The following is a 23,832-nucleotide window of genomic DNA, read 5'->3' as shown; positions in this document are numbered from 1 at the left end:
AAGTTATTGTATTAGTTTATTTTATGTTTTGTTTACTGTATCCTAGCTTCTTGCTTTGTTGCGTTTTGATATGCCAAATAGGTTGCTTGAGTGAGCTGGCTTTATTATTTTCGCCTTTGAAGCTCTGATGTCCTGTCACCAGATGGTTAGAGCTGTTATCAAGTATGTTAGTCTAGGAGTCCATTCACTTTTCTTGTATGAAGTCAGCTGAGGTGTCCAGGTAGCTGATCATCAAGTGTGTGGTACAGGCTCTTTCCTACAGTCTTAGAGGGGCAGGGGTGATTGGTGTAGGTACCAGTATCTGGTTGCAGTAGGGGGTAACACTCTGAATGAGGCAGGGGCTGAGAATTGTCCCCCAAGTGTCTATGAGGAAAGCATGCCCCTCTTTCCTGGAGCGTACAGGTGGGTGGGTTCTGCAGATGGACCATCAGCACCTAATGCTTTTGGTTGTAAGGTCTGGGAGGTAACAGTTATCCTTGGACCCCTGTTGCGGGTGGGTGGGTGACCTGAGTGGAGCCACCAGTCTTTAGGCCCCTGATGTGGGTAGGTGAGGACCCTGTTTAATAGGCTAAGTGGTGTCAATCATCAAACACATACCTCTCCACCACACAGCTGAGACAGTCGCAGTCTGCCGACAAGGGCCTATTCTCATGAAATTGGCCCACACAGGTCCATGTAGGGGGGAAAGGTATTCAAAGTCCACAGACTGTTTATGCCTGGACAGGAGCCGCTTCTGTCTGGAGCTCCCCCAGTTAGTGGAGCTGGCAAGTTATCTTTTCCCTCAATTGCAAATTTATTCCTTCTCCAAGGCCAGGAGAAAGGCTCCAGGCGCTCAACAGGGCCTATATTATATTGATTTCAACAGCCTCTGAAGCCGGCTTGGGTGTGGGGGGCGTGGTAAAATATGTGCAAGTACTTAGCTTTTGCCAAGAGCACCATTTTTCTCTGGTTCAGACGTGTGAGTAGGCTGTGAGGCTGGATGTTTCTCCCTGAGGAAACTGCATATGAACACTACAACCAGCCTGCCACAGCCACTCCCGGGAATGGTGCCTGAGGGGTCCTGGTGATTCAGGTCCGGCAACTCCTCTGTGTTTCTGAACTGTCTCTCCCTCCCCCTGCCGTTCAGTCCGTTTTCTAACTTTGCCTTTGATGTTCAGGGCTCCTAGCTTGTCATAAATATAATCATTTACCTTATTTTTTTGGGTCTTTGTTGTAAGAAGGATCGCCGGAGCCATCTGGCTATTCTGTCATCTTGGCTCCGCCTCCGGCAGTAGCCTTTTAAGAGTGTATTAACAATTGCTAATACTTCAAGTTGAAGTCTGCCAATCTCAAGACAGAGGCTTGTGTGAATAACCGCAAATTTATAATGAAAATTTTCAAAGTAGAGTTTTTGAAGCTGTTGCTTATGCCCTGTATCAATGGTTTTTTAAAAAACCTGTTGCAGAATTTGCTAAATGTTCTTTGGATTTCATATATATATATATATATATATAATACATTGCTCTCGAGTTAATTCTGACTCATAGTGGCATGATTAGCATATATAGATAGGTAGATAAATATAAAGCCCCGTACAAAACCCATTGCCGTCAAGTCGATTCCGACTCATAGCGACCCTATAGGACGGAGTAAAACTGCCCCATAGAGTTTCTAAGGAGCACCTGGTGGATTCGAACTGCTGACCTTTATTGGTTAGCAGCTGTAGCATTTAATCACTATGACACCAGGGTTTCCATATAAATATATATGGCCCTGGTGGTGCAAGTGGTTAAGCATTTCACTGCTAATCAAAAGGTCAGCAGTTCGAATCCTCCAGCTGCTCGTTGGAAACCCTATGGGGCAGTTCTACTCTGTCCTATAGGGTCACTATGAGTTGGAATTGACTCGATGGCAATAGGTTTGGTTTTTTTTGCATATACATAAAATATTTATAAAATCTTAATGCAATTTTGAACTGTTTAAACTTGAAGAATCTAGAAGTCTTATTTAAGAAGAAAAATCTCTGTCATTCAAATTGTGCATGTTGGGGCTACCATAGACCACTGTAGCCTAAGGATTATTTAAGCAACAAATAAGTTGCATAAATGAATTATGCAGTGGTTCATAATCTTTTAGCCTGCTGCAGAATCACCTGGAGATTGCTGGGCTCCACCCCTTGTGTTTCCTACTCAGTAGGTCCGGGATGGGGCTTGAGAATGTACATTCTAACGAGTTCCCAAGTGATGCTGGTGTTACTGGTGGGGGGACCACACTTTGAGACCATGGCCCAATGGATTCTACAATTTACTCATTTCTAGTAGCTGTTGAGGGAGGACCAGGCAGGCCTGTCTCCGGACCTGCAGGAGGCATGGGAGGATGATACAAAGGAGGACAACTCACAGGCTTGCTCTACCCTTCTCTCTTTCCGTAAAAGCTCCTGAGCTACCCCTGACAGACGTGCCCCTGGGCTGGGTAGATCCCTGATAATTCCTGCGTTGTCCTTGTCTGAAGCAGTGGTGACTGCGGCACCCCGGGGGGCTTTCATCTTTAATGTCCTGATCCCTGTGCCCCTCCCACCCTCCTCTCACCCACATCACCTCTCCCTGCTCAGATCCTTGATCTCTGGCTTTCTCCCTCTGCTGCCAGTGAGCTTCTGGGCCAGGAGGGATGGATGGGCCTTCAAAAGAATCCTGGCAGGCAGCTGTGAGGCCAGGGCCTCCGCTTTGAGTCTGGTGAGTCTTTGATTTCTAGACAGATTAGCAGTACACAGAAGCAGAGCCAGAGAATCAGCACTTGTTAAATGCAGATTGCTGGATCCCAGAGTTTCTGATTCAGGTCTAGGGCAGGGCCTGAGAATTTGCATTTTAACAGGTTCCCCAGGTGATGCTGATGCTGCTGGATTACACTTTGAGAACTGCTGATGTAGTTTTTTACCAAAGGTTTCACAGTTTTGAAATGGAAATTTTGCAAACCAGTCTGTAAGAAGAGGGTCAAGCTTTATTGAGCAAAGCTAGCAAGGCCAGAAGATAGTCCAGGTACATGTCACACAGAGATGATCACTCAGATGCATTACCTAATGGATTCCGTATCAGGCTGTATGCCCCTTTTATCAAACATATCAGCAAGGAACAAGGAACTGGGCAGATAGATGTTTGGTTCTTTATCCTTTTGAATTCCACCCAGAATCTCCCACAGAGGGAAAGGGATGATTTAGCCAAATAATAGAAAGCAGGAAAGAAGAGAAGAAGCAGAACACCTGGATAATAAAATAATTATCTTCTCAGTTAGAACCCTATTTTCAAATAGCACTGAGGCCATGGTAAAACTATTGAAGAGAGTTGGCAGAAAGGAGAGACCAGGTGCCTAGTGTGCCAAGGCTACCACCTGCCTTCTTTCTTGCCCTCATTTGTTTTAGATCTGGACATATGGGCTAATTCATGCTCCCTAGAGTAATTTTCCGGCAATCTCAAGGGGAACAAAGACCAAGAAAACCATACTGTTTACACCCACGTCAGTCTTTGAGTCTACAGAGTTCCCTGGCAGATTCTTCAGAAAGAATTCGTTCCCACCCAATGACAGACATTTGTGTAACTCCAATGTACTGCCGGCAACCACCACCCCCTACCCCCCACATTCTGTGGAGCATCCAACCATCAATCCTGAAGATTTATGTGGTCTGTTGGCCACAGTGGGTTGCATTTCTATGGCTGCTGCTAACCTCCTGATCTGACCACACATCTCTTCCTGAGACTGTTTTCCCTCATATTCTGTGCCAATCCAGGCATGGGACTCACGAGAGGAATGCTTGTGCGTGGTAGACTGTGGCACTACGGGGAGGGGTTTGCATCCTAGCCTCATAAGCACTATAAAATCAAATGTTCCAATTCCTCGTGGGCACCCTTCCTCCTAGGTTCCAGCCACCAACACATTGCTTGGCCCTTTTCTCCCTCCAGGCCTGCTTACCTTCCTACTTTGTGGTTTCCTGAAACCACCTCCCTTTCTTTGGGACTTCCCCATGAAACTCAACAGGCCTCCTCTTAAAGATGCAGAGCAGGTCCATACTCACTTCTGTTCTCCTTTAAAGTGCTTCAAGATTCCTTAATGCTCTTTGCTAAGTCATCTACTCCAGGGCTCCCTTTTAGCATGGCAGGAAACCTGGCCAAGGCATTGTAATGTTTTTCTTTTATTTCTGGTCACTAGAAGTAGATTGGGGCCATGGTGGTGCAGAGGTTAAGTGTTCGGCTGCTAACCAAGAGGTTGGCAGTTCAAATCTACCAGCCACTCCTTGGAAACCCTATGGGGCAGTTCTACTCTGTCCTATTGGGTTGCTATGAGTTGGAATCCGCTGGATGGCAACGGGTTTGGGTTTTTTTTTTTTTTGGAAGTGGATTAGCAATTTAGTTTCTCACTGAGATAAAATATTAATTATTCCCATCTTCCCTGAAATGCCCCCCTTTAAAGGCAGAAGAAAGTCTTAGTTTGGGTTTTATGTAACTTTTTTTTAACCTCAGTCCATTTGTGTGAGGAAAAAAGATTTCACTTTAAATCCATATGGCAGTGTATATTCTTCCTCACACATGATTTCAAGATACGCAAACTGAAAAGTGAAATCTAGAAGAGAGACTGAGTGGTCCAATTTTTTCATTGAGCTCAGCTTATCTGCTTGTTTGCTTTCTGTGGCATTTCTTATCCAAACATGTTTGTATTGATGTAACACAGTTTAAATTCTAGTGTGGTATAGTAGATAGGGTCTCTCTGAGTCAGAATCGATTTAATTACAATGGGTTTGATTTTTTGGTTTTTATAGTAGATAGAACACTAGGCACTTGAAACCACCTCAAATTTTTTAAAAAATTATTCAGGGTACAAATTATAATTAAGAGTTCAGAGTCTCCAAGTCAGAATACCCGGGGAATAGATCAATCTCCACCCCCTCTATCTTGGAGGAAGTAGAGCCAGAATGCTTCTTAGAAGTGAGGATGACAAAACTTCACCTCACTTACTTTGGACACTTTATCAGGAGGGACCAATCCCTGGAGAAAGACATCATGTTTGGTAAATAGAGGGTCAGCGAAAAAGAGGAAGACCCTCAATGAGATTGACTGACACAGTGGCTGCAATAATGGGCTGAAATATGCCTACTGTTGTGAGGATGGAGCCCTGGTGACGCAATGGTTAAGAGCTCGCCTGCTAACCAGAAGGTTAGCAGTTCAAATCCACCAGCTGCTCCTTGGAGAACCGACGGGGCTGTTCTACTCTGTCCTGTAGGGTCACTATGAGTTGGAATTGACTCAACAACAACAGTTTTTTTTTTTTTTTTATTGTAAGGATGGCACAGAACTGGGCAACATTTTGTTCTGTTATACACAAGGTCACTGTGAGTCAGAGTGGACTTGACAGAACCTAACAACAAAAACACCACCACCACCACCCTCTGTGTAGGGCTGGCCATGGAATAGGTCAGAACTAAAATGTGTGGAAAGTTATTTCAGTCAGCTTCACCTAGTCCAGGGTTTCATAATCTCAGTATTATTGCCATTGGTAGCAAGATAATTCTTTGTTGTGGGGGGCTGTTCTGTGCACTGTAGGATGCTTAGCAGCATCCACAGTCTTTACTCACTAGATGCCAGTAGCACCTCCATCCATTTTTTTAAAATAAAACTTTATTGTGTTTTTGGTGAAAGTTGACACAGCAAATTAGGTTTCCATTCAACAATTCCTACACAAATGGTTCAGTGACATTGGTTACATTCTTCACAATGTGTCAACATTCTCATTATTTCTGTTCTGGTTGTTCTGTTTCTAGTAGTCTAGTTTCCCTGTCCCTTACCTTCTCATTTTTGCTATAAAGTAATTGTTGACCGTTTGGTCTCATATAGATGATACTCTAAAGGAGCACAGTAATCACAGGTGATATTCTTTATTTTGTGAGCTAATCTATTATTTAGCTAAAAGGTGACCTTGGTATGGTTTCAGTTCAGGATTTGAAGAGTATCTCAGGGCAATAGTCTCAGGGAGGCATCTAGTCTCAGCCAGTCCATTAACTCTGGATTTTTTTAAGAATTTAAGTTCTGTTCCATATTTTTCTTCCATTCTATCAGAATCTATCTATTGTGGCCCTGATCAGAATGATTGGTAGTAGTAGCCAGGTACCATCTAGTTCTGGTCTTAGGGTAGATGAAGCCCTGGTTCATGTAGACCATTAATCCTATAGAGTAGTTTCTTCTTTGAGTCTTGGGTTTCCTTCGTTCTCTTTTGCTGTGGATGAGTAGGGGCCAATAGTTGTATCTTAGATGGTCACTCACAAGATTTTAAGACCCCAGACACTACTCACCAAGCTAGGATGTGGACCATAAACTTTATGAACTATATATGCCAATTGACTGAGTTGTCCCGTGAGACAACGGTCCTAAGCCTACAATTGCAGAAAACCAATCCCATGAGGCATTTGTTTATATCTGAGAAGTATCCATAACTGTGCACCCTATATATATATATGAATATATGTGCATGCATAGACATACATACATACATATATATCTATACTGTTGTTGTTAGGTGCCGTCAAGTCGGTTTTGACTCATAGTGACCCTAAGTACAACAGAATGAAACATTGCCCAGTCCTGTGCCATCCTCACAATTGTTGCTGTGTTTGAGCCCATTGTTGCAGCCACTGTGTCAATCCATCTCGTTGAGGGTCTTCCTATTTTTTACTGACCCTTTACTTTACCAAGAGTGATGTCCTTCTCCAGGGTCTGGTCCCTCCCAAGAACATGTGCAAAGTACGTGAGATGAAGTCTCACCATCCTTGCTTCTAAGGAGCATTCTAGCTGTACTTCTTCCAAGACAGATTTGTTTGTTCTCCTGGCACTCCATGGCATATTCAATATTCTTCACCAACACCATAATTCAAAGGCATCAATTCTTCTTCATTCTTCCTTATACGTTGTCCAGCCATGGTATTTTCAATTGCCTCATATGCATGCGAAAGCTGGACAGTGTATACACCTATATCCCCATTGCTGTCGAGTTGATTTCAACTCATAGCGACCCTATAGGACTGAGCAGAACTGCCTTGTAAGGTTTCCAAGGAGCACCTGGTGGATTCAAACTGCTGACCTTTTGGTTAGCAGTCAAACTCTTATTATTACGCCACCAGGATTTCCATATACATACATACATATACATAACACACACACACACATGCACACATTATATACCAACATATATAATACATAAATCCACACATATATTTTTTGGTTGTTGCTGCTATTGCAAAATTATATATGTCATAAAACAAACAAACAAAAAAAAAAACCCATTGCCATCAGGTCAATTCTGACTCATAGTGACCCTATAGCACAGAGTAGAACAACCCCATAGGATTTCTAAGGAGTGGCTGGTGGATTCAAACTGCTAACCTTTTGGTTAGCACCTGAGCTCTTAACCACTGCGCCACCAGGGCTACATATATATCATATTTACCAAAACGTCCCTTTTTCTTGTGTATACTTAGTGACATCATTGGCCTTGGTCAGGCTGTGCTGACTTCACCCATATTCAGTGTTGCCTTTCCCATCACCAAAAGTATCAAGTGTCTACTATCTAGAGAGTGATGCCCCCTCTCCCTCTCCTCTGACCCATCCCTGTTAACCACCAGTGAGCATTGGTCTCTGCATATGGATCTATCCTTGTCTTATTATAAAAGAAAAATTGATCATACCATATTTGTTCTTTTGTAACTGCCTTATTTCACTCAGCATTATGTTCTCCAGATTCATTCACATTATGTTTCGAGGACTCATCATTCTTTATGGCTGCATAGTATTACATTATATGTATGTACCACATTTTGTTTACCCATTCATCCATTGATGGCCACTGAGGTTGTTTCCATCTTTTTGCTATTGTGAATAGTGCTTTAGTAAACATAGGTGTGCATATGTCTATTCATGTCTCTTCTATTAGATCTCTACCTAGAAGTGGTCCTCCATCCGTTTTTGACAACCAAAAAAAACGTCTCTAGACATTACCAAGTGTTTATAGGGGGAGGGGGAGCAAGATCGTGCTGGGAACCAATGACCTAGTCCTAGTGCATATGTGGTTGAGATTTTATGAACCTTACCGGGCTCAGTGGTTAAGCGTTAGCTGCTAACTGAAAGATTGGCAGTTCAAACCCACCAGCCACTCCACAGGAGGAAAGACTTGGAGATCTGCTCCCGTTAAGATTGTAGCAGAGGATACCCTATGGGGCAGCTCTACTCTGTCCTGTAGGGTTTCTATGAGTCATAATTGCCTCAAGGGCACACAACAACAACAACATCTGCCTTCAATTTAATGTGAAAATTGTTACTCTTGTAGCATGTGCCTTGTAACAACTTTTGGCCCATAGCACCATTGTAGGCTTGAAATTTTCCTGACTATAATCCATAGCAGTGATCCTCAGCCTTTGATGTGCTTTCCAATCACCTGTGAATCTTGCTAATAGTGCAGATTTTAATTCAGTAGGTTTGGGGTGCGGCATGAGAGTCTCCATTTCTATTAAGTGCTGGTCTAAGGACCACACCTTGAGTAGCAAGAGCCTAAAGGATGATTTAGTCCTTGGCCATTGAGCTGTTTTCTGCATACAATTTCACTCTAGTGCTGTGGCTGGTCCACTAGAGAACCTTTAGGAGTGGGGGTTTGACACAGTCTTTTTATTTCGTTGTCTGTACCAGGCTGTTGCTGCGAATCCCACTCTATTCCTTCAGTATGGTGCTAGTGGATAAGCATGGCACTGACAAGGAGCGCTACAACTCCCTGGTGACACCCATGGCCCTCTTCAACCTGATTGACACTTTCCCCTTGAGAAAAGAGGAGATGGTTTTGCAAGCTGAAATGGGCCAGACCTGTAGCAACTGATGTGATGGTTTCTCTCTCAGTGGTTCCTCTTCTTCTACAGAGCGCGATGCACCACAGGGAAGGCCTTAAAAATATCCTTGATGTACAGATTTTTATTTGTAATTTTAAAAGTCTATTTTATTATGAGCTTCCTTTGCACTTAAAAATTAGCACAATGCTTTTTGTACTTTGAAGTTTCAAAAATTATATGAATATGGTATTTACTCCTCCTTTCATTACTCCACCGTGACTGGTTAATTTTGTAGAGAATTTAGAAACTACAACCATACATATATTTTCAACATGTTATTCAGTGTAACACATAACTCCCTTATATGCAGTTGTTTATATAAAACTTTTATTAATAAAATATTTTGGAGCAAATTTATTAAAACTCCCTTTGTTTTTTAAGCACTGACCATACTTGCTCAGTGCTGGTCAAAGATTTTAGGATTGTGATGCCTAGTGGTGCTTTAGGAATGGAAAATATAATTACTTTCCCAGGTAAACTTTGACATTTTCCCTTCATTTTCAGAGTATCAGTTTGGTTGGCAGACTATTCCTGAACAGACAAAATTACTAAATTAATGGCGGACGGTCTACAGTCCAACATACGGAGGTTTAAAGCTGGAAGCAAATTTGACTTTTTTTTTAAAGACTAGGCAGCATGATTGCTGTGCTGTGCATAGGTTTGTACCGTACCTACAAATATGATTTTTTTTTTCCCACAAAGCATACTAGAAGCCATTCTTTGAATTTTCTCTCCTTCAGATGTATCAGATAAAGGTCAATTGCGTGGCTGGAAGAAGAATTTAACCAGTAACTAGTTGGGAAGCTATGAAAAGTTCAAAAGGTTTTTTGTCACAATTAAATAAGCATATATCAGCTCGTGTTAAAACTCTTTGTCTTTGACAAGCCAAGGTCCCATCCTGAAGATATACTGACATTTAAGGAACTGCCTCATTGTCTTCAAACCAGTCTTCCTAATAAACTTGGGATATTACAGGCATTTTGCCCAAGAGACACAAACTATTTAAAGATGAATGCACTGTGACATTTAAAAATAAATTACACCAAAACTTCGGGGGCATTTCTGGAGATTAATCAATAGCTTTCTTTAGAGAAGTGCTTTCTCACTGCAGATCTTTCAGGACTTTTCTGTGGACTTTTGGGACCCCATAAACCAATAAATAACCCTGTTTGCTTGCTCACACTGTGGTACTGCAGAACTTTGACGTGTGTGTGTGTGTGTGTATTGGGCATGAATTCAAACTGAAAACTGTGTCTGCTTTGTTAGATGGCTGCTAAAATCTCAGTTCGGTGCTTTTAGCCTTAACTTAGCTGCTTGGAATCTATCCCCCTTCCTTTCCCCCAGTGCATGTGTAGTGCAATGGTCAGTCAGAGATTTAGGTAGTTTATATACAGAATTTGGGTTTCCCTCTCTCCTTTCTGAGGTCTCCCTCATCACTTTTCAGTTGCTAGGGTCACCCCTACTCTGTCCCCAGCATGATGCATACTGAGACCTGCCCTTAGGCAAAACCCATAAAAAGTGATGACTCAGTTTTTTTTTTCAGTTTAGTTGCCTTCTTCCAAGTGATGACTGCCTTCCAGTATCTGCCTGATTTTTAGTCACTCTCCAATGCCTTCAGGTACTTTTTACAAATATTTTGTCCAGATATAGTTGTCGCCTGTAGGGGAAGTCTGGTCCAGTATCTTTTATGTCAGTGGTTCTTAACCTTAGATGTCCATTGGAATTACCTGGTTGTTTGGCTAAACACTAGTCTTGTTATTGCATAATGTAATCTAATGTAAATTGTGATGTAATTATTTTCCATGATGTAATCAATCAAGCACTTGAAAAGGGAATTTCCCTAGGGTGTTTTCTGCCCCCAGAATATAAATAGGTATTTGGCAGGACTTACTCTATACCCTTCTTGTCACCTGACCTACCAATCTTGAGATACAAGCCTACAGAAGTCTCCAGCCTGGTGCCTGACCTACGGATTTTCACCTTGCCAGCTACCAGCCCTCCCCCACAATCATGCAAACCAATTCCTTGAAGTAAATCAATCTCTATCTATATATATACATATGTATGTGTGTGTGTGTGTTTTAGTTGTTTTTCTTTTAAACACAGCTAAAAATTAGGTAACAATTTGTAAAGCACCTGGCACATAGTATGTACTCAATAGACGTCGCATCTGATCCCTTCCTTTGTCACTACCTGGGATTTATTGGCAGGGGAGAGGGGAGGCATAAAGGGAGCAAAGGTGTCAGGCTTCAGATTTAGGGGATGATAAGTGAACAAAAACCAAAAGGAGGGACAGGTTTAATAGCTGAGCACCAAGAAGAGTTGTTCGCCATTATCCTCGCCTTAGAAACAGAAATCAGACTCTCATCCAGCCTGTGTGTGTCAAATGATCACATGTATTTTTCTCCAAAGACAAACACATATAAAAACAAAAGGAACAGGTGACATATAATCCATCTCCAAGGACTCAAGGAGTAACTCATAATAGAACACATTAGAGATACCAGGAAAGTGAATTTAATGAAAAAGACATTACACTTTGGAGCAAGTACAGGGTGGCTTAACATTTTGGTCTCGGGTACATAATCCATCCAGAAGCTTAGAAGCAGGCAGGTGAAATGTTTATGTACTGCTACTAATTTTTTCACCAAACACAGCAAAACGTGCAAATGGGAACAGTTGTTTGTAGCCAAAAACAAAAACTAGCAAAATGAATGCAGGCCTTCCATCATCTCTTATTATTAAGTACTTATAATTGTTGCACAGAGTTCTTCCTTCTTTTTCTCTGTCTCTACTTAAAAACAAACAAAAAGAGACCAATATTCTATCAGAGCAGGAATTTAGGAGAGTATATCGGCAGCTGTTTTTATCGGCAGCTGAAGCAGGTGCATACTGAAAACTAAACCACCAAAGCAGAAATGAACTTACTCATGTGTAGATGACCCAGCCTTTGGCAGAGTTTGGAAAATTATCCTTATTTCTCCTCCAGGTGAGCCCCCATTCAGAGTCCTAGTGACCCAATGATCCTTAGCTGTATTGAAAGTATGGCTCCCTTCTCCAACCTGCGAAACTCCTGGACTTATCTTCAGGGCCCAGAGTAAAATCTAGCCATGTAGAGGCCTGTCATAACTACTGTGCTCAATCCAATAATGGCGGCCTAGTGCATTCACAGAGCTGGGCCAATACTTGGTCTGACATTGTGGTGCCCCTCTATGGGTATTCTTTAAGTATTTGTACATTTATTCTGAGGAATACCTGCCTTGGAGAAGGGATGCAAAGGAGACCCCACGCCCAGGGAAGGCACACCTCTTTTCCCTATGTCCTTAGCAATTCAACTCTGGGCTAAACTTGCAAACCCCATTCATCAAAACAAAGTCCTGCCTTTAACCAGACTCGTCCTTCTTAGAAGGCAAGGGGTCTCCACCTCACGTATCTACTCGAGCAGACCTTATTTCTTTTGGCCAATTATTATTCCCAAGACAAGTTTTCTACTTCATTACCTTTCCAGGAATATTTACTGTGCCTTATAATTTGGCAACCTGGGCAGCTGCCTGGGAAGCCCAGCCTGGCACTGTGCATTTAGATGCTTTGCAAACAAATGACTTAAAGATCTGGATGCTGAGGTGGCCAGAGGGAGTGGAAGATTAAATCCACGTGGAGAAAAGCATTAAGGGCATCTTTTATGTTCTGGTATGCACCTCAGCCAACGGGACTATGTAAGAAGATAGTTATTAAGGAGGACAAGTTAGCTGGGTGGGGATGGTGGGAAAGGTCAAAAGCAAGAAGATTCAGGAAAAGTCCAATTGTCACTTTCTTCACATCAACTGAAAGCCAATGGCCTCTCTTCAAAAATGTCCGTTTATTAATCATCAAGATTAGGAAAGAATGGAAAAAAACTTCCCAACTTGGAATCATTTTAACCACTGTTTAACTGCGTGAATGATTGACATGACTGTTGTGTAATAGACTGGTCCCCCATCCTTGTTTCCAATTGAGAAAAATTGTTAAATACGTTTTATCGTCAGGACTCATCAATGCCTGTGGATTTGCAGAAACAAGTTCCAACTTTCTGAAGACAAAATGAGCCTTAGGCTAAGCAGAAAAATTCTTGGGAGGAGCAGTCAGATAAAAAAATACCTCCCCAAAATAAGTCTATCTACCGACAAAGAGGTAAAAATAAAATATTTAGATTCTCTGCCCTTCTAAGGAGACATTTCTTTCCTTGGCAGTGGCAAACAATTAACAAATTTGCCTTAGTTGTTATCATGAAATGTTGGATCTACTCACTGTAATAATCTGTGCCCCATTCAGAGGAAAAGGAAAGCAAAGTAGGGACACATCTCCTCTCGTGCTGAAATTTTGGAGAGAAAAGGATAATCTGCTCTGTATGAGTGTTTTGTCACTTATTGGCAATACTAACTATATATTCTACTTTTTCTTTCCAAATATGAAACGAACCCCACCCAGCATAGCTTGATGAATTCTAATGAGGTACGATTTATAATTATTGAAACACCATGCATTACTCATAGAGACTAAAGTAGTTTGTATGTCTGTGGAAGTTGTTTGGATGGAATGGTAAATTTCATTCGGTAGATAAGCAGGATTTTGAACAACATTCCTGTCAGGAAGACCGGTTTGATCTCCCTGATGTAGAAGATAAGGAGTAGGCAACAGAAAGAGATGTCCATTACATTGGAAGAGGGTGCTAAAGAAAGAAGAGGAAGGAGAGTTTGTTCCCAGGTCCAGAAACCTGGTAACAAAAAACTGACCAGTTTTTCTCTCCATCAAATTAAACGCTTTCTGTAATTTTTATTATCTAATCAGATGAAGTAGGACATTCCAGCCTAAAAATCAATAAATTACTATCACCCAAAATGGGTAACCAAGCATAAAATAAGGATTGTTTGTATGTTTGCTGTACCCTGGAGTCCACTTCACTGTACACAGAATGCTTAAGACCTAACCCAGCATCTGGGAAAAGGGCCCGAAGGGATCACGTACCACAGTGATATAATGACCTACTTTTCCTTTTTACAGTGGGTTAAAATTTACAAAGCATATTTACATGTACTTTCTTATTTTACATCTTCAGTTAATCCAAGGTTGTGTGATTATTCCTTTTTTACAAGTAAATAGACCAAGGCCCAGACTGAATAATTAGCTTGACTGAAGTCACATGATTGGTAAGTATTCATGACTTGAGCCAATGTCTAAGGCTAGGCTCTTTTCATCTTACCGTGGTTGCCTTGCAAGTAATAATCTCCACGTTAGCTAAAAGAGAAGCTATTCCAAAGCCAAATCCAAGCAGTCATCATGATGTAGCTAGTCTGAATAATATAGTCTAGATAATCTGCCCTCTGATAGATTTTCTCAAATTGTGATTCTCTTGTACTAGAATCACTCCAGAAGCTTAAAAAAAAAATGACGGTAATTTTTACGGATTTTGGCCCTGTAGGTTTGAAACAGGGCTCTGGAATCAACATATTAAATTCACACTCCAGATGATTTAGATTAACCTTTGTAATCCTTAATGTGGCCTAATTTCACTGGCGATTGTTCAAACTTGCCCAGACCCAATTTTTGCTATTGCTTTGCCTGGATGGAAACCCAGGTGGCGTAGTGGTTAAGTGCTATGGCTGTTAACCAACGGGTCAGCAGTTCGAATCCGCCAGGCGCTCCTTGGAAACTCTAAGGGGCAGTTCTACTCTGTCCTATATAGGGTTGCTATGAGTCGGAATCGACTCAACGGCACTGGGTTTGGTTTTTGGGTTTTTTTTTTTTTTTTGCCTGTATAGACTTCCTTCTGATATTTCTTTTCTTCCCTAATTTCAGAGGCCATCAGTGGTACCATTGCCAAGTGTTAGAGGCAGTGCTCTGTCGAATGTGGAAAAATCTACGTGGAAGAAAAAACAAACGGTCATAATCCAAAATGCCACAAGCTCATACTCTGAGGTGCTTCTGGGACTTTCAATTTGCTTCTAAAAGTGGAGTTTGCCTCTGTTTTTTCCACATCTTTATCCTCCTTTGCCAAATCTAAACCTTAGGGCAGTGGGTGATGATATGACTAATATTACTGTCAATCAGATGGGCTCAATTAATTCATTAGTTACATACGTACTTAATGATCGGTGATTATATATATGTGTAAGTTTATTAAGGAAAAGGAGGCCAAGAATATAAAATTCCACCAAAATATCTTTTTTTTTAGTTTTTATGTAAAGATCAAAGACTAAAGTCTTCAGTATGGATTATACCTCAACATAAAACTGAAATCCTCACACCTGGACTAGTAAGCAACATGATACACAGAGAAAAGACTGAAGTTGTCAAGGATTTCATTTTACCTGGATCCACAATCAACACCCATGGAAGCGGCAGTCAAGAAATCAAATTATGTGTTGCATTGGGAAAATCTGCAAAAGACCTCTTTAAAGTGTTAAAAAAAAAAAACAAAACAAAGATGTCACCTTGAGGACTAAGGTGCACCTGACCAAAGCCATGGTATTTTCAATTGCCTTATATGGATGCAAAAGCTAGACAATGAATAAGGAAGACCAAAGAAGTATTGATGCATTTGAACTATGGTGTTGGTGAAGAATATCGAGTATACCATGGACTTCCAGAAGAACGAACAAATCTGTCTTAGAAGAAGTACAGCCAGAATGCTCCTTAGAAGCAAGGATGGTGAGACTTCATCTCACATACTTTGGACATATTATTAGGAGGGACCAGTCCCTGAAGAAGGACATCATGTTTGGTAAAGTAGATGGTCAGTGAAAAAGAGGAAGATCCTCAACAAGATGGATTAACGCAGTGCTGCAATGATGGGCTCAAACATAACAATGATGGTGAGGATGGTGCAGAACTGGGCAGTGTTTTGTTCTGTTGTACATAGGGTTGCTCTGAGTTGGAACTAACCCCATGGCACCTGAAAACAACATATAACCTGGAAAATCAACATCTTGACAACTCCAGTGATAGTACCAACATAAGTGAGATGAGAACCACCAGACTGAATCTTCCAAGTGTCTTGCAGGTGCTATTTACAGATTGCATGGATAAAGTCAGGCTTTTAAGCTTGCCCATGCCCCTTTAAAACTTGACCATACAAAGGCTGTACACTCTAATAGTTTTGTTCGATTCAACTGAGGGAAAATGAAAGTTGACATCTCCAAACAAGAATAGGATATTCCAGGCAAGGCCGTGGTCTCCTCTTCCAAGAAGTTGATATGCTGTTGTGGACAACACACTGTGTGTTTTTATCAATGCTGAGTCAGGCTGGTACTCACCCGCTAAAGGTGTAACTCCATTACTTGTAGAAAAGTTGTTTTGTAAAGACCAGTCAGTAAGCATATTTGAAGATTTTTCTTGATTTTTGTGCCTCAGTTTCCTCATCTGTTAATTGGTTAGAGGAGGTGGTCTCTAGAGACACCTACTGGTCTAACACTCTATGATGCTGTTTTTTTTTCATTTATTTTACAATTTTTTTTTGATTACCTACACTGAACCATTCTATTGGAATGGATAACATTATGAAGAATGTTTTAAAAAAAAAAAAGCAAAGATGTCACTCTGAGGACTAAGTTGCACCTGACCGAAGCCATGGTATTTTCATTCTCCTTGTATGCATGCAAAAGCTGGGCAATTAATAAAGAAGATCAAAGAAGAATTGATGTGTTTGAATTACAGTGTTGGTAAACATTATCGACTATTCCATTGACTGCCAGAAGAATGAACAAATCTGTCTTGGAAGAAGTACAGCCAGAAATACTTCTTAGAAAGGAAGATGGTGAGATTTTATCTCATGTACTTGGACATGTTATCAGAAGGGACAAGTCCCTGGAGAAGAATGTCATGCTTGGTAAAGTTGAGGGTCAGTGAAAAAGAGGAAGACCCTCAATGTGATGGATTGATACAGTGACTGCGACAGTGGGCTTAAACAGTGATTGTGAGGATGGCGCAGGATCGGGCAGTGTTGCCTTCCGTTGTACATATGGTCGCTATGAGTTGGAAGTGACTTGACAGCATGTAACAACCAGGACACACTGAACTAAGCACTGGGTATACAGCCATGAAAAAATGTAAAAATTGGCTCTGCCCTTACGAGTCTTACATTTTATGGATGTTGGGGGAAAAGGACACATACATTAAAGGACTCATTACATAAATACTATAATTGTGATGTGTGCTGTGCAAGAGAAATAGAGGCAGGCTGCTGTGAACTAGTTGGACAGAGGATGGTCAGGGGAGGCTTCCCTGAGGAGGTGACAATTAGGCCAGACCTGAATTATGAATGAGAATCAGATGGATGAGGAGAAGGAGAAAGAACATTCCCAGCAAATGTCATCGAGCAGCAGAAAGATACATAGTGTGGCTAAGGGGAAGGCGAGGGGAGGCATGGCCTGAGACGAGCTGGAGAGGAGGCAGTGGCCATTTATTTAGGGCCTGGCAGGCCCTGGGCAAGAGTTTCCACTTTATTCTCAGAGCCTAGGAAAGTTCGAGAGCCTGATCAGATGTGCTTTTAAAAAAAGACCACTCTTCAGATTGACAGATCCATAGTAATGATAAGCAAGTGTAGTCAAATGCTAATGGTAGAAACTGAATTTAAATGATGGGTATAAGGGTATTCACTGTAAAATTCTTTCAATTTTTCTGTATGTTTGAAACATTTTTACTAACATGTTAGTAAAAATCACTTGTGTGCAGCCACTACCTTTTCTTCAGTGGAAGCTTGTGTGTTGCTATGATGCTGAACAGGTCTCAGCAGACTAGGAAGAAAGATCTGGTGTTCTACTTCCAAAAATCAGCCAGTGAGAACCATGTGGCTCACAACAGTCCAATCTGCAACCGATTATGGGGATGACACAGACTGGGCAGGATTTCATTGGGTTGTACGTGGGGTTGCCATGATTCAAGCCCCACTCGACAATAGCTAACAACAACAACATGGTATGGAGAATAGATTGAGAGAGGACAAGAGTGGTTCCATAGATAGAAGCTCAGAGACTATTGTGATCATCATGGAGAGGTGAGATTGTTGCTTGGACTAGGGTGGTGCCATGGAGATAAGAGAGAATCAGAAGGCTCTAGAGATATTTAGGAGGTAGAATCAATACTATTTCCTGATTGATTTCGTATCAGGGTATGGAAAGGCAGAAATCAAAGATTACTCCGAGGTGTCTTGACAGTGTAACTGGGTGGATGATGGTACCAGGTACAGAGACAGAACACACTAAATCAGAAAGACATGAGTGCGAGGGAGAAGGTGGAAGGAAGAGTTCAGTTTTGAATGTGTTGAAAATGTGAGCTATCCCAGTGGAGATGTCGTAGAGGCAGTTGGATCTGGCTCTGGGGCTGAGAGGAGGGGTCTGTATTAAAGATGTGAGTTTGAAGTTATAAGCATACAGATGATCATAAAGCCATGGGAACATGGTATATGAGAATGCCTAGGGAAGTGTATAAAGTAAGGGAAAAGAATGACCAACACCAAAGACTAATTTTTAAGAGTTGTGTACTGAATGAGTGGAGAACAAGGAGAAGGAGTAACTAGTGAAACAGAAAAATCAGGAGTATGTGATATTACAGAAGGCCTCTATTGATGAGTTTTTGAGTTGTCTCCAACCTTTTGCAATCAATACTGTTGCACGTACTAATTTCTCACATATACATCTATCTCTGTAGGATAATACCCAGAAGTGGGAATGTTAGGTAAGATGTGTATGCATTTTAGATTTCAAAGTGTTAACTTTTGAAGAAAAGAATGCTTAGAAAAGCCACTGAGCATAGATAGCTAAGTTAAGCATATTTAATATGGCACTTGATAACACTGGTTAAATAAATGTAGCATATCCATGTAATATAATACTTAGCAGCTATAAGAAGGATGATGAGGTGGTCAATGTATTCTGATGTGGAAGGGGAGAGGGGACAGTTTTGAGCTATTTGAATTTTGTACCATTCACATGTATTACCTGTACTCTAAAATACACTTTGTACCTCTACACTGAGGAAAAGAGACTGAACTAAAGATCAGTTTGCCTTTTACTCCTGATAGCAACACCAACAGATTCTAATGGACTTTTGCGTATCTGGGTTTTGCATCACAGAAATACCCAATGAGATGTTAGAGATCTTATGAAACCACAATACAGAGAATTGCTCTAAATGTGGCAAAGGTCTGAACTCATAAAGTTCACACTTTTCTTCAGTTCTAGTTATAAGTCTTGGAATTTATTTTGTCATTTTTAATACTAGCAAATAAATCTACTTAGTTGTGTCCACGTTAGAAATGTCTCCAGACTTCACCTTTTCCACCCACTTATCTCCCCTAAAAATGTCAGTGAGTCATGTGAATCTGAGGACAATTTATTTTTCCAGTGTGGGAAGTGATGATGATCATATACTTTTTGTTTTCTGTTGTTAAGCTGGGCAGTATAGGGGCATGGGTGTGAGTTAAAAGGAAAAAAAAACCACCATATTCACTAAGCTATACTAGACCAATGACTTCAATTTTCTGGGATTACATGGCCTATCTTTGAATAATGTTGAAAATGCATTGCTTAGTTCCTTACTAAAAATAATGCTAAATATATTCTTAAATCAGTTTTCAAAATTGGAGAAGAAATCTAGAGATATGAAACTAGCTAGAATAAGCCCAAAAATGATTCTAGCTATCCTACCACTGGCTGATGAAAAATACCACCTTGCAGTTGATTATCACTTATCTTTTCAATGCCATTTTATCCCCATGCCTTTCCTAGGCAGAATAAGTTGTGGCTACATCTGTGTTTCCAGGACTCTTTATCTATACCTTTATTATAGCACATATCATCTTGTATCATGGTTACTCATTTACATGAAGATTCCTTAAAAGCCTGTGAGTTACTCAGGGTCAAAACTGGGTTTGACTTGAGCTGTGAAGCTCAGCATCCATCAGAATCCTTGACATGAATTAAAAGTTTGCCCAATTGCTGAACTGAATGCCACTATCCCTCTTTTAGTCTCAGGCCCTCTTTGTAAGAGGGATGTGGCTCTCTTACTCTCCCTATTATAACAAGGAGAAAACAGAGAACCAACACAGTTTCACGAGCTTCCTAAAACCACAGAACTGGTTTATGGAAGAGTCACTGGCCTCTTCTTTTCTAGGCCTGTGCTTTTAATTCTGGGCATTGCACTCTCCAGGCCAAAGAGGTGACTGGAAAGGGAGTTCTCTCCTTATGGTGTATGATACGGAACGTGGCTTTCACACACGTAAAGGGCATGCATGAGGCTTGGCCAAAATAATACTAAGTGCATTCATCACCCTATGTAACAGCCTTTAGTTTCCTAGGAGCTTCAGAGATCCAGCAACAGTTTACTGTCAATTCCAAGTCTGCCCAGGATACTGATTCAAATGCTTGAATTTTTCCTTTGGTATTTTATAAATGCTATTCTTTGCTAAAATTCTGTTTCTACCCTTTAAAAGAGTTTATATGAATTCAGGTGAGAAGAATGAGACAAGGGGCCAGAATATGACTCCATAAGGAGACTGGGTCAGATATGTTTATTGCCTCTTGCTCACCCTAATAAGCACAAGATCATGGCAGAACACTGGCCTCGGAGTCACATCCTGGATTTAAGGCCAGGTTCAGTCATAATCTCCATATGACCTTGGGCAAGTCATTTCAGCTGGGCTTCAGGTTTTGAATATGCAAAATGAGGAGTCAGGCCTAAGGTCCCTTCCAGCTTTAACTACCTTTGTGCCTAAATTTTGTGGCTTGAGCAAGGTATTGTATATTGAACTATTGGCCCCAATTCTTCCCTTCCTGTATCCTCACTCTTGCCATGGTTTCATTGTAGACAGAGTGTATTTCCCTGCTCCTTGAGTTTGGGCTTGGCCATATGGCTTGCTTTGGCCAAAGAGAGGTCAGTAGACATGACAAAAGCAAGGGGCTCAAATTATACTTCTGCAGTGCACCTCTGCACCTCTGCCATCAACATGGGAAGAACATACACTGGCTATGCCTCTGGCCCAAAAAGGAGTAAACACGAGCAATAGACCAAGACCCTCAGGCCTCTAGCAGGAAGCAGAGCTTCCCCAGCCAACCCATATAACCATGAGACTAAAGAATTGTGATTTTAAGTCACTGACTTTGGGGTGGTTTGTTACTCAGTATTATTGTAGCAATCACTAACCAATACAGAAGGCGAAAACAAAAACACAAAGGAGAAAATGAAGGGGAGAGAGCAAATAAAGACCGTGACTCTCCTATAACAGGGTAAAAGAGAGGCAGAAGTAAAACAGCAGGTAGAGTAGTACCTCCCTTTTCATTAAACTGGTCTCATCAATAAACAAAATGTGAAATGGTGTATAGCTCGATCATTATTTCTTAATTAATGGCTTAGGATATTTTATAAAATGTTTACAACAGAGCTGTCTAATAGCCAGGTCATAATTAGAGTGACCCTACATCCCAATTTGCCCAGGTCTACATCTGTTGTCCTGGGGTAATTACTTAGCTCTCGTCACTCTCAACAGTGGGCCGATTTAGATGATAACTTGTGTAGTCACCAGAGAAGACCCTGTCAGTCCATCCTGAAACCTCACCTGGTTAATACACCAGGTCGCTACAATACCGGCGTCACACGCCCTCCCCACCCTTTGCCACCATCTCCATCATGCCTTCTTTGGATCATGGGGATTCCTAGGGTGAGTGAAGGGTAGCCAGTTTCCCTTCTTATTCTTCAAGTGATCTACATTCTCAGTGGTCCCCTTCTTCCCCAAACCATTTGGGGAAATCTGAAGTAACTTATAATTTGAAAAGGTGTGGGGACCCCCAATCTCAGCTGTAGTTTCAAATAAGCTTGTGCTATTAATCTTATGGTATGAAGCCCATGAATCATTGCACAATTGGTTTGTTGTCAGGGGAGTGTGGTACACTTTTTATCATCCAGTCATTCTGAAGGCCCTGGTCCATGGGCGTATCGATGTACATGGTGTTTTAGCCACTCATCAAGGTCCTAAAGGCCTAGAACACTGACATCTCTCCCCTTATGCCCCAATGATCTCAGGTGAGAAATGGTAGGGAATCAGAATCTTAGTTCCCAAGGAAACAGCAGCCAAATGTTCCTTGGAGGCCTCATTCTTGGAGAACTGGTCCTCTTCAGAGCCTGCGCTTCCCCATGCTGGAACGGAGCATGAGTACACCCTCTACTGGAGTCCCAGGGTTGTTGACCATCTTATGCCAAAGGCGTTGTTCTTCCCCCTGAGAGTCCATCCAATCCACATTCTTCCCATGGCTCACACCTAAAAAAGGGAGAAGGAACATTACATTTCACAGATGAAATGTGATGTTCCAAAAGGCATCTCAACTTATGAAGAAGAGATGGGGGCCTCCTGACTAGAGCCTGATTTGTTCTTGCTCAATGTATCTAGTGAGTGGTGTTAGAATGGAATAAATCATTTAGAGCTTGCACTAGTCTCTTCTGCCTATATCATGAAAGACAAATCAGGATGGCCCTGGAGGCTTTTTTAGTTTAGCAGAGAAAGAGCTGGTTCATCTGGACTGAGCTGACAGAAGAACAGGCTGAACTGGACACTGAAGCCCTCACATTCTAACACGGCCACTTCTCTGATCTGTGGTGTTTTCATCATTTCGGTGACATTGATATTTTAAGTTCCCCTTATTCTATCAGTAGAGCATTATAGGGGTGGGGTCATTCTCTACAGGAACATTGACCTTGGTGCGTGCAGAGCATCTAGATCTGCCCTACGTTAGGAGATAATGAAAGTTTGGGGGAACTATGTATGCTCTGAGGAGCCCTGGTGGCAAAGAGGTTAAGAGCTCAGGCTGCTAACCAAAAAGTCAGCAGTTCGAATCCACCGGCTGCTCCTTGGAACCCTATGGGGCAGTTCTACTCTGTCCTATAGGGTTGCTATGAGTCGGAACCAACTTGACGGCACACAACAACGTGTGCTCTACTACTTCTAAGTTTTTTTTTTTCCAATTCACACTGTTATAGTCATGTCTTGTGGAACAGTGGTGTGTTTTCATGACCTGTTTGAACAATGCTAGATGTTATTTTTTCAGGGAAAAATGTATTTCCTTTAAATGTAAACACCGTATGAGTAAAGCCTGCAAGGGCTGGCAGAACTGAGAAGAGGATAAAGTTGGTCTTGGAAGTCCTTCCCTCAATTATCAAAAGTTTGTGCCGTCTCAGTCATCTTCTCACTAGCAAAACCTGAAGTCCTAAGAAAGTACTTGAGATTCACTTAGACTAAAGTGTAAATGATATTCTAACAAACTAACAAAGGAATGAATTTAACCATTCTGCTGCTCAAACTTCTAACCTAAGGATACAAAGTTAGAGTAGTAATATTTGTATTTTAACCATGAACAGATCTTCAGTTAAAAGAATGGAACATTTGTGGAAATTTCAGGAGTCAGCTACAGCTGAAACTACATATACATTACTACACTTGACACCTCGAGGAGCCACACCCCGTCCTGTGCCCAGACACAGATCATCTCAGGGTCCCCACCAAGTCTCTCACCACTTCCAGAATTCAAACGAACTCCTCCTAGAAAGATGTTGCTGGAAAAAGCTTCCTTGTCCCAGACAGTAAGTTCTAGGCAAACATTCTTTATATCCTCGGGATACAGGCCACTGAACATGAAAGTGTGATTCCACTGTGGGTTAACACTCCTTTTTATAACCAGAGTTTTGTGCTTGGTGGCTTTGCTATCATCAGGGAGCAGGTAGCTGCAAAAGAAAAAAACAAACAAAAACAGTGAATCCATCAGTGAAACACCAGGCAGAAAATGGCAGCCTTGAGTAGCCATTTAAATTTTCCATAATTCCTAGTAAGTGTGCCCAAGAGTGATATGTATATTTGATTTTCTCCTACAGGTTCTTATATGCTGAAATCTGAATTTACTTGGTAGCATGGTTTATTATTT

General features: G+C 41.4%; 2 protein-coding genes and 1 long non-coding RNA gene across 6 annotated transcripts in view; 2 read left to right on the top strand and 1 right to left on the bottom strand.

The window, feature by feature from the left end:
* Positions 1–12,371, top strand: part of SRPX (sushi repeat containing protein X-linked) — a 125,551-nt gene extending 113,180 nt beyond the window's left edge. The window contains exon 10 of one of the 3 annotated variants that reach the window (XM_010597753.2): positions 8,697–12,371. In XM_010597753.2, coding sequence (XP_010596055.1) covers positions 8,697–8,880 — 184 coding nt within the window. In that variant the 3' untranslated portion in view covers positions 8,881–12,371. The remainder of the gene's footprint in view (positions 1–8,696) is intronic. The other 2 variants (XM_010597755.2, XM_010597754.2) reach the window with 2 other exon arrangements.
* A 16-nt stretch (positions 12,372–12,387) lies between these two features.
* Positions 12,388–17,063, top strand: LOC135228896 (uncharacterized). Its single transcript, XR_010319750.1, has 2 exons — positions 12,388–14,076; positions 14,726–17,063. It is a non-coding gene; the product is annotated as an uncharacterized LOC135228896 (long non-coding RNA).
* Positions 17,064–21,928: 4,865 nt separating this feature from the next.
* SYTL5 (synaptotagmin like 5) overlaps positions 21,929–23,832 on the bottom strand; it is a 284,046-nt gene continuing 282,142 nt past the window's right edge. For both annotated transcript variants that reach the window (XM_064278136.1, XM_064278137.1), the window contains 2 exons: positions 23,427–23,635; positions 21,929–22,178 (listed from right to left, as the gene is read on the bottom strand). In XM_064278136.1, coding sequence (XP_064134206.1) covers positions 22,036–22,178; positions 23,427–23,635 — 352 coding nt within the window. In that variant the 3' untranslated portion in view covers positions 21,929–22,035. The remainder of the gene's footprint in view (positions 22,179–23,426; positions 23,636–23,832) is intronic.

This window comes from Loxodonta africana, chromosome X (genome assembly GCF_030014295.1).
Source record: "Loxodonta africana isolate mLoxAfr1 chromosome X, mLoxAfr1.hap2, whole genome shotgun sequence".
NCBI lineage: Eukaryota > Metazoa > Chordata > Mammalia > Proboscidea > Elephantidae > Loxodonta > Loxodonta africana.
Note: the sequence above shows the minus strand (reverse complement) of the source record. Positions and strands in the feature narration are given on the sequence as shown.